At 39.5% G+C, this 10,770-nt stretch overlaps 1 protein-coding gene across 1 annotated transcript in view; it reads right to left on the bottom strand.

Moving 5' to 3' along the window:
• Scfd2 (sec1 family domain containing 2) overlaps nucleotides 1–10,770 on the bottom strand; it is a 311,618-nt gene that overhangs the window by 278,829 nt on the left and 22,019 nt on the right. The window contains exon 4 of the mRNA XM_013008866.1: nucleotides 2,984–3,159. Coding sequence (XP_012864320.1) covers nucleotides 2,984–3,159 — 176 coding nt within the window. The remainder of the gene's footprint in view (nucleotides 1–2,983; nucleotides 3,160–10,770) is intronic.

The raw sequence follows: 10,770 nt of genomic DNA on the forward strand, positions 1-10,770 counted from the left end.
CTCTACCACTTGAGCCACAGCGCCACTTCCGGCTTTTTTCTTTTTGCTTATGTGGTGCTGAGGAATCGAACCCAGGGCCTCATGCATGCAAGGCAAGCACTCTACCACTGAGCCACCTTCCCAGCCCCTTTCCCTGTCTTTTTAATTCCTTTTCTATTTGTTGAAGGAATCACACCAAATAGCATCACATCAAATAATCTAACATTCTAAATATGAAACAAAAGATTACTATCATACAATGGCTTAGAAACCTCTAATAAGTTGGCAGATTTTTATTCCTAGGACAAAAATCTTAGGTTGGAAACACTTTGATTTAATTTTTTCTTTCTAAGAAAATAGTAATTTTTATTTTATTTTATTTTTTTGTCGGTCATGGGACCTGAACTTTGGGCCTGGGTGCTGTCCCTCAGCTCTTCAGCTCAAGGCTAGTGCTCTACCACTTGAGCCACAGTGCCACTTCTGGCTTTTTCTGCTTATGTGGTGTTGAGGAATCAAACCCAGGGCCTCATGCATGCAAGGCAAGCACTCTACCACTGAGCCACCTTCCCAACCCATAATTTATTAACAACTCTTGTGTTTTTATTTTATTTTTAATCCAATTTAATTTTATTATAAAGGTGATATACAGAGGGCTTTACCATTATGTAAGTAATAAGTACATTTCTTGTTGAACATTGTTAGCCCCTCCTTCATTTTTCTCCCACTTTTCCTCCCCCCCACTCTCTCCCTAAGTTTTAAAGTTCATTTCTAACGTAATGTCTTGTGAGTATTGATTTTTCATTGGTTCACTCTTTGTCCTTTGTCTCACCATTTTATTATTCCATTCCCTTCCACAAATCAGATTAATGTATATACAAGACACAGGCTTCAAAAAAAGTCTGTGATAACAGGAGAAAACTTTTTTTTTAATTAGTCATGGAGCTTGAACTCCAACTTTTTAAAAATTGGTCATGGAGCTTGAACTCCAGGCCTGGGCGCTGTCCCTGAACAACTCTGCTTAAAGCTAGTGATTTACCACTTTAGCCACAGTGCAACTTCGGGTTCTGGTGGTTAATTGGAGATAAGACTTTCCTGCCTGGGCTGGCTTTTAATTGCAATTGTCAGATCTCAGCCTCCTAAGTGCAGGTGTGAGCTACCAGCACCCAGAACTTTGATTTAATTTTGAAGCTTGAGGTTTATCTTCTGGACATTGAAGTGTGAGCAGCACCAGAGAGGGGAGGTTTGTCCACATGGAAGGACAGGAAACATGAAGGAGGTTGTCATCATGAACTAGAGCAGGTTCTCAGGGCAAAAAGATGCCCATAGGTAGAGCCAACAACAACTCAGAGCATAATATTAGAGCTAAAGCTGGGCAACGAGGTTGCACAGAGGTTGGTAGGGCCTCCTAAGTAGTTGGATCCAATGGGACAGAGGAACAGCCCTGTGAAGAATAGCTGCAGGGAGGTCCCCATTCAGGCTAGACCAAAGCACAGTGAATAAGTTGTTCATGGGACTAGCTGGTAGAGAGGAAAGGTTCAGAGAAAAGAAGGCAGGCAATATCAATCATACGCATACTGTCTGATAGGGTTTGGGGCATGAGAAGCAGAAAAGTACCCAGGCAGGAAGCAAAGAAAGGGATAACCCAGTGCCCCAGCGTGAGCATCAGAGTCAGAGCAAAGTAAGAAGGATATGGCATGGGCAAGCTTCAACAGAGCATCACAGTGTGAATACCAGTGCAAGAAAGAGCCCTGGTGGAGAGGAGGGCAGCAGTGGTAAGGGAAACCTGGTTACACATGGGAGATTTATTAAGTAACTAAAGATATTGAGAATAATGGGAGACAATAACAGAGAAGGAATTCACAATCATAGAAAGGGAGAAACCTATGGCATTGGATTAAAACTATAATATTGGTATATATTCATGGTTTCTAGTAGCAACAAAGACCGAGAAATAAATATAAATTATAATGAATGAATCCTTAATTTAGACATTTTTAAAGGAAAAATACTTTTTTCTGGTCCTAGGGCTTGAACTCAGGGTCTGGGGCTATCTTCAAGCTTCTTTTGCTCAATGGTAGCATTCTACCACTTGAGCCACAATGTCACACTTTTGACTTTTTCTGAGTAGTCTATTGGGAATAAGTGTCCAGGATCTCTTTAAACCACAATCTTCAGATCTCAGCTAGGGATTACAGGCATGAGCCACCAGTGCCTGACTGAATATTTTTTTGGGGGGAAAATGCTGCACTGATCATAAAAATCCTCACCATGTATAAAATTTCTGGAAAAAAATGATAATTGAAATTCACTTCCCTTCATCTCTTGCTAAACATCATTTTAATGCGCACTCTCTATGTTGTTAAAGAATCAGACACTAGGTAGTGTCACATGAAATGTAAATAGAATAAATATTTTGCAAGAAATGTTGTAAAAGGGAAGGTGGCTCAGTGGTAGAGTGCTTGCCTTGCATGCCTGAGGCCCTGGGATCGATTTCTCAGCACCACATAAGCAAAAAGAAAAAAGCCGGAAGTGGTGCTGTGGCTCAAGTGGTAGAGCGCTAACCTTGAACTGAAGAGCTGAGGGACAGTGCCCAGACCCAGAGTTCAGGCCCCACGACCGGACCCCCCCCCAAAAAAAAGAAATGTTGTAAAAATCAAATAAATATGCCATCAAGATCAATAAAAATCTAAATGGGTCTGCCTGCAATTGCTGCTTTTCTAATAAACATTCGTGATTCAACTTCTCAAAAAAAAAAAAGTCCAAATGGCACAAAATGGAAATGAAGTTTTCAGAAGCTAGTCAAATGCTCAAAAATCATTCTTAATATTGAGAAACTAAAGATGTGGCTGTCAAAAAAATTAAACAAGTACAAAAACTACTAGGATTTTAATGTGGAGATAACAACAAAGGCTATATCAACAATGTGATTTATTACTAAGTCTGTAGTCAAAATCAAAGGTTTTCTCTGGAAGTCAAAACTTTCATTGTTCCCATAGCAACATACCTGGAGGAGAAGCCTTTCAAATGCCAAAAAGTTGTCCCATTTGGCAGACTGTGGGTGCTTCAATGTTTGAACTGTAGCCAGCCCCAGCTGTAGGATCCCACAATGATTCACTAGAGCTTTCAGGTTGTTCTTGAAGAGTTGAATATAGGATGTGAGCTGCCCTGGCGTGACTCTCCCTAGAGAAACATAACAATTTATCAGTTGTACACTTTCTGGGAGTTGTGAAAATCATGAAAAGGATGTTGTGAAAGATTACACTGTCATGTGTGCACAAAACTTAAGCGTTAACCAACCTTTCCTAAGCTGCTGTGATCTGACCAACAACAGTGAAGTCCATACTGCACTTGCATTTTATAAGTAAGGAAGATGTTGTAGGACCTAGCCAAGGATATATTACTAGTAGAATTTATTTTATAATCTTCATTTGTGTACCATTACTGGGACTTGAACTCAGGGCCTGGGTACTGTCCCTGAGCTTTTTGGCTCAAGGCTAGTGCTCAACCACTTGAGCCACAACTCCATTTCCAGCTTTTGGGTGGCTAATTGAAAATAACAGTCTCACGAACTTTCCTGTCCAGGTTGGCTCTGAACTACAATCCTTAGATCTCAGTATCCTGAGTAAATAGAATTATAGGTGTGAGCTACTGACATCTAGTGAGAATTCATTTTAAAATTTTATAATACTCCATAACCAACTTGTCAAATTAAATCAAATGACAGAAATTAGGCAAGATTGCGTATGTGTATATAAAATAAGGAGAGAACTTTGTTATGATTTATAGATAAAACTTTATCCTTGATTATCAATGAGCCCATAACAATATGTATAAGTATCAAAGCCTATTACTGCATAAACCAAAAACATATGGAGAATAGGGTGACAAAAGCATTGAAAGATGAGACCTCAGAAGAAAGCATTTAATGTGACACATAGAACATTTGCTATAATGGTCATCTAAATTTAGAACAAAAGAGTACACACTTCAAGGATACACGCACGCACACACACACACACCAACATGTGAACATACAATTTGTTGATTCACTCTTCCAGAGCCTAGATCTCCAACTTTTGCCTATAGCAGCACTTTATGACTCACATCCTACTCTCCAACTATTGAATTCCATTGCTGACATCCATCAGTGCTTTGCATAAACTCAGACATCTGATTCTCCTCATCAAGCAAAAAGAAGACAATAGGGAAAGCATACCTATATCTTTCATAAACCATTCCTAAAAGCTGGAAGTGGCGCTGTGGCTCAAGTGGTAGAGCGCTAGCCTTGAGCTGAAGAGTTGAGGGACAGCGCCCAGGCCCAGAGTTCAGGCCCCACGACCGGACCCAAAAAATAAATAAATAAATAAATCATTCCTATACATCTACCCATGCCATATTTGTAGACTTTTTGCCAAATATTTTATTCTCACAATACTATTTTTAATTTCTTAGAGATTTTTAAATAGTAGTTTTTTGGGGGGGTGGAGTTGTTCCTGTTTATGTGGTACTGAGGAATTGAACCTAGGGTTTCATGCATACTAGGCAAGCACTCTACCACTAAGCCACATTCCCAGCCCCTATATAGTTTTAATGAATATTACTTGCCTTCAACTTGAAAAAGTTTATAAACTATAAATTGTACAATTCAGTTAGTTTTGGTATAGTTATGTAGTTTGCAATCATCAGCAGTCCATAATTTCAGAATATTTCACCACTCCTAAAAGAAATTCCATACCCAAATATAAAGGAACCATACATACTAGAATATAACCTGAACAAAATTTGCAGCTTGGAGACCTAACTGTACTTCATTATACAGTCAACAGAGAAGTTTTAATAAAAATGAGACTATTCAAGAAATTAGAGTAAAACTATATAATAAAACTATCATCGTGTATATTTTTTATTTTTAGGTCCAGTCGTGGGGCCTGAACCCTGGGCCTGGGAGCTGTCCCTCAGCTCAAAGCTCAAAGCTAGCGCTCTACCTCTTGAGCCACAGTGCCACTTCTGGCTTTTTTCTTTTTGCTATGTGGTGCTGAGGAATCGAACCCAGGGCCTCATGCATGCAAGTCAAGCGCTCTACCACTGAGCCACCTTCCCAGCCCATCGTGTATATTTTTTAATTTAATGAAATATGAATGTTCACGGAAGACAAAAGAAAGAATATTAACTGATGAAGCAAAAAACTGGTTAAAACCTTTCTCCAACCTCCAGAAAGGCTTTAGGAAAACATGTGTCTAGAACACAATTGACTCCAGACTCAGAAGCCTTGGGTATAATGGACGTAGAAAATTAAGAATGTGGTGTATACACAGTGAAACACCCAATCCTTAAGACCCAATTTCACATATGTGTCTCTCCATGTAATCACCTCCCAAGTCAATGTCTATCATTCTAGAAGACTCTATTGTATGCTTATCCAGTCAACATCCCCACAGGGTCAACCATTACTTTGAGCCCTGGCTCATCTTTTTTGTATACTTTTTGAACTACAGTTAATTGGAATCCTACACACTTACTAAGTTTGTATCTCTCTTCGTTTGCTTGACAGTAACCATAACTCTTAATCTATTTATGTCATTCTATTTTATTGTTCTGTATAACTAAAATTTTCTTTTTTTTTTTTGGCTGGTCTTGGGGCTTGAACTCTGGGCCTAGGCACCGTCCCTGAGCTTTTACCCTCAAAGCTAGCACTCTACCACTTAAACCATATTTCCACTTCAGGCTCTGTTGGTAGTTAATTGGATAAAGTCTCATACACTTTCCTGCTCAGACTAGCTTTGAGAGGTGATCCTCAAATCTCAACATCTTGAATAGCTTAGGATTATAGGCATGAGCCACCAGTGTTCACCTTACAAAAAGTTTTTTTTAATCCATTCTTCTACTCAAGCACATTTTATAATTTGAGGCCATTACAAATAATGACACTATGAACATTGTAATATATGCCTTTTGGTATACATATATACTCATTTACATTGGACCTATGCCCAGGTTGTAGGTGAGTGAGTTTTAGATACTGTCCAATTGTTTCCCATGATTATACCAACATCCTCATATACTTCAAATCTGATTTAACTTAATGTATTGTTTAATAACCATAATGTTTAAAATGAAGTACTGTATCAATAAGTTTTCTTCATGGTATTTTATGCTGAGTAGTCAAAACTCTAGTAAGAGAAAAAACATTCAGAATGAAAAACACATTATCATGCTATCTATTATACATGCAAATTTTAGTTTCTCATTTTTCATCTGTATATTTACTTTCTTACCTAATTACATATAAAAATGCTTGGAAGGCAAGATATTAATTTAAGAAACTATTTTCAAAAGCAGAATGGTAGAAGCATGGGAGCAAAGTATATTTGCTTTTTATTTTACATATTTTGTCATTTGGATTTTCTATAAGCTTGTGCTAGTAATATTAATTAAATATTCTCTTAGTTCTGAAACAAAGATCTGTTTCATGTGGAATAGACAGATGTTTACTTTTCTCTGAGAAATTTGACTTTATTACTATCACTGATTTGTACAATGGGTAAAGAAACAGAAGAGTAATAGTAACTGCCTATTTCCCACCTCAATTGAGGTCAAAGGGCATAGAAATACGGTTCATGTGCAGATGGAGAGATTTAAGTCAGACATGAGAAAAGCATTTCCTGATCAAGATGACTATTAGACACTGAAACATGTTATTAATAGGGAAAGAGAGAAGAAAATATAAACTTTCTCCCACAAGGATTTGAAGGGCAATATATACAGCCATCTGTATAGTGAAACTTGGATAAAGCCCAGCTGTGAATGGACATCTATTTTATAACACCATAAATACTAAAGAAGGTTAACTGGGAGACTCTTTAAATCCTATGTGTTTCTTATTACACAAATTTTTGATCTCTACAGCATTATAATAATTGCAGAAAAGAAACGTGTAAAAAAGAGTACCTTAATTATGCAAACCAATTCAATTCAATGGATCTAAAATTCAAGAATCTGCTGTAAGATCGACTTCTAGTCTAATACAGAATAAAGTATAACTGCCTCAGGATTCAAGGGTCACAAATAGAAAATAAACATCTCTCCCCAAAGTTATACCAAACAGTGAAATATAAAACCACCAGGAACATTTATGGTTTGGCTTGCTATGGAAATGCAGCCTTCCTGAGGCTAACTTAAACACTGTCTCCACATTTATAAACTCAGCAGAGAGCATGCAGAACAAGGCTATCCAGGGACACAACACCAGGCATATTTCCTTCAAGGCCCACTCTAACTTGAAAAGAAATTTCTGCTCTTAAAACAACCTCTAAACTTAATTTTTTTAATCCTACCCTAAAACCATAGGCCTTATTGTCATATCATGCTGTCATGATTTTTTATTCCAGTTAATATTTTCATTCAAGACCACTTATGTAGCCAAAGCATAAAAAGATTCAGAAGAAGATGGCCTATAAGTGCCTAATGTTTGTCTTCCTTCCTGCCTCTGAAAAAGAATCACCACAATAAACAACTACATTTTGAAGAAAGACTAAAGGACAGCACTGAAATATGGCACAACAAGGAAGTGGTACAAAGAAAGGAAGGAAAAATCTTGTTCTGCTATAGTAACATGGCCTGTGAGACCCAGGAAGGACTTTTCCCTGCGCAGAAAGTGCTCCATGGCTCCCAACACTGCTGCAGACACCTACAGTTTTTATTTTTCAAGAAATCTAAATTCTTCACAAGCTTTAAGCTCAGATTATGGAAATGCCTGGAGCTTTGTGTAGTGGAGTTCACATTACACTACTCCAGAAAAGTAGCTCACAATGTGTGCTCAAACTGTTCCTGTGTTGCGGCACTTTGAAACAAGAGCCACCACTCTTCAAGTAGTAGTGTCTGCCTAACAAGTGCAACACTAGGAGTTCAAACCCCAACATCACCAAAGAAAGAACTGACTGCTACAATGCATCTTGCCCCAGCGACTCTTAGTCAATGTATCCTTTGATCCCAGAGACTCAGTGGTCATTGAACCCATTGAAGTATAGTTGCATAAATAAGAATGCATCATTCCCTAGCTAAGGTGCTGCAGCTCCTTCACCCCTGGGAACAAGCTGCATAAGAGGCACCCGATTAATCTCCATCTTCGTTGTTGTTTATTCTTCCTCCCAGTTCCTCAGAGCCTAGACCATGTAGTAAATCCCTACCCCCTAGCATCTGAGTCAACAATGTTCTACTGGCCTTGGCCTACAAGAACATTGTGTTCCCAGCTACCTGAACAAATGTTCAGTAAACCATCTCCTTAGGGAAATAGAGTCTTGTCTAGACTGTGCCACCCCACCCTCTGAGCCAAACATCTGTAGAACCCTGTGTCCTTAGATCCACAGTCTGAGCTATCAAAGCCCATTACCTCTCTAGGGAGTATGGCTATCATCTCACTACTTCATGATTCCTAGAGTACAACCACATCTATACCCTGACATTTCTAGGTTCTTCTTACATGCACTAGCTTCACAGAGTCTGGGTTCCACTACCCCAGAGCCCAAAGGCACCATTATATAATACCTCCTCCCTTCTTGGTACTCAAATGGCCATTGTCTCCTGCTTGTTCCACTGTGCCAACAACACTGTGCCCAAGCCTCTGAAACATTCTTTCTTTCCCAAAGCCAGAATAATGCTGTACCCCGACATTCAGGATCAGTCACAGCTTTATCTCTGGCCACTAAGAAATATCTCAAAAGCATACTTCCCATATTTGTGGGAGAGCTGCATACCCCATGCCTCAGAAAATGAACTGGTCACAACTGTCACTATAGGTCATACAGACACTAAGCCCATGTCCCTAACATCACACTATCTCCAAACTAACTCTGTGCCCTAGATAACATTGTTGTGGTTGACTGTGAGTGATGGGTGATGACTGACACCAAGACGGACATGCTCAGTTAAATCTCTCCCCTGCAAAAAAAAAAGGAGGATAGGAAATTGCAACTGAGAACCCTAACAACCTTGTCCTACTGATATCCTACACCACCGAGGTATCTACAATCACTGTTGATATTGACCCCAACTAGAGAAACTATACGAAATCTACACTACTGTATCTAACTGGAAAAGAGTCAAGATAATCAAAGAGTCAAGATAATCTGTCCACAAGGCACTCTAGGGTTCATCTATAGAAGAAAGTCTTTCCCTAGGAAAACCACTCTTAACTTTGGAAGAGACAATTGTTCTATTAAGTTATCTTATATCATCATAAAGGCACAAGAAACAGGAAAAGTAAGGAAACACGACACCACTAAAGCATACCTTTCCAGTTACCACCCTAAAGGAACCTACAAGTTGCCTAAATAGGGATTTAAAATAATGATCTTAAGGAAACTAGTAAGATACAAGAGAAAATAGAATATGGAATAAGGAAAACAATGAAAAAGCTGAATGATAAACTCACCAAATAGAGTCACTATGTAGTATGGGCTACATGGTGAGAACCTGTCTCAATAGAAAACAAAATAGATAATACTACTACTTATAATAATAGGAGGAGGAAGAGATAACAAACAAAAATCTTGGAGCTGAATAACTCAATAAGTGAAATAAAAAATATAGAGAGCATCAACAGTGGTTTTGGTGATACTGGGGCTTGACCTCAGGAATTTATACTTGAACTTTACCTTCATCAGTCTCTCTATTGACAACTGTAACAACATAATAAAAGCCATTTATGAAAGAAACATACCTAACACCATATTTAACAGGGAAGAACTCTAGCCAGAAACCGGGTGCCTATAATCATGCCTGTAATCCTAGCTACGCAAGAGGCTAAGATCTGATGACTCTGGTTCGAAGCCAGCCGGGGCAGGAAAGTCTGTGAGACTCTTATCCCCAGTTAGACACCAGGAAACCAGAAGTGGTGCTGTGGCTCAAAGTGGTAGACACTAGCCTTGAGCAAAAAAGAGCTCAGAAGGACTGGGAAGGTGGCTCAGTGGTAGAGCGCTTGCCTTGCATGCATGAGGCCCTGGGTTCGATTCCTCAGCACCACATAAACAGAAAAAGCTGGAAGTGGCACTGTGGCTCAAGTGGTAGAGTGCTAGCCTTGAGCTGAAGAGCTGAGGGACAGTGCCCAGGCCCAGAGTTCAGGTCCCAGGACTGACAAAAAAAAAAAAAGAGCTCAGAGACAGGCCTTGAGTTCAAACCCGTGATTAACGAAAAAGACCAAATAATAACAACAACAATAATAATAAAGTACTGAAAGCCTTTTTTTTTTTTTTTGTCGGTCGTGGGGCTTGAACTCTGGGCTTGGGTGCTGTCCCTGTGCTCTTCGGTTCAAGGCAAGCGCTCTACAGCTTTAGCCACAGCACCACTTCTGGGTTTTTTTCTAGTGGTTTATTGGAGATAAGAGTGTCACAGACTTTCCTGCCCGGGCTGGCTTTGAACGGTGATCCTCAGATCTCAGCTTCCTGAGTAGCTAGGATTACAGGTGTGAGCCACGGGCGCCCGGTTTCAAAGCTTTTTAAATAAGATCAAGTGTATAGTGAGTTATTCACTGTTGCCACTTTCAGTAAACATAATACTAGAAGTGCTAGCAAAACAAAGATGCTGGAAGCCAGTGGCTTATGCCTGTAATCCTAGCTACTCAGGAGGCTGAGATCTGAGGATAGTGGTTGAAGCCAGCCCAAGCAGGAAACTCTGTGAGATGCTAATATCTTAAAAAAAAGGGGGGGGGGCTGGGAAGGTGGCTCAGTGGTAGAGCGCTTGCCTTGTATGCATGAGGCCCTGGGTTCGATTCCTCAGCACCACATAAGCAAAAAG

Source organism: Dipodomys ordii, unplaced genomic scaffold (assembly GCF_000151885.1).
Source record: "Dipodomys ordii isolate 6190 unplaced genomic scaffold, Dord_2.0 Scaffold8, whole genome shotgun sequence".
NCBI lineage: Eukaryota > Metazoa > Chordata > Mammalia > Rodentia > Heteromyidae > Dipodomys > Dipodomys ordii.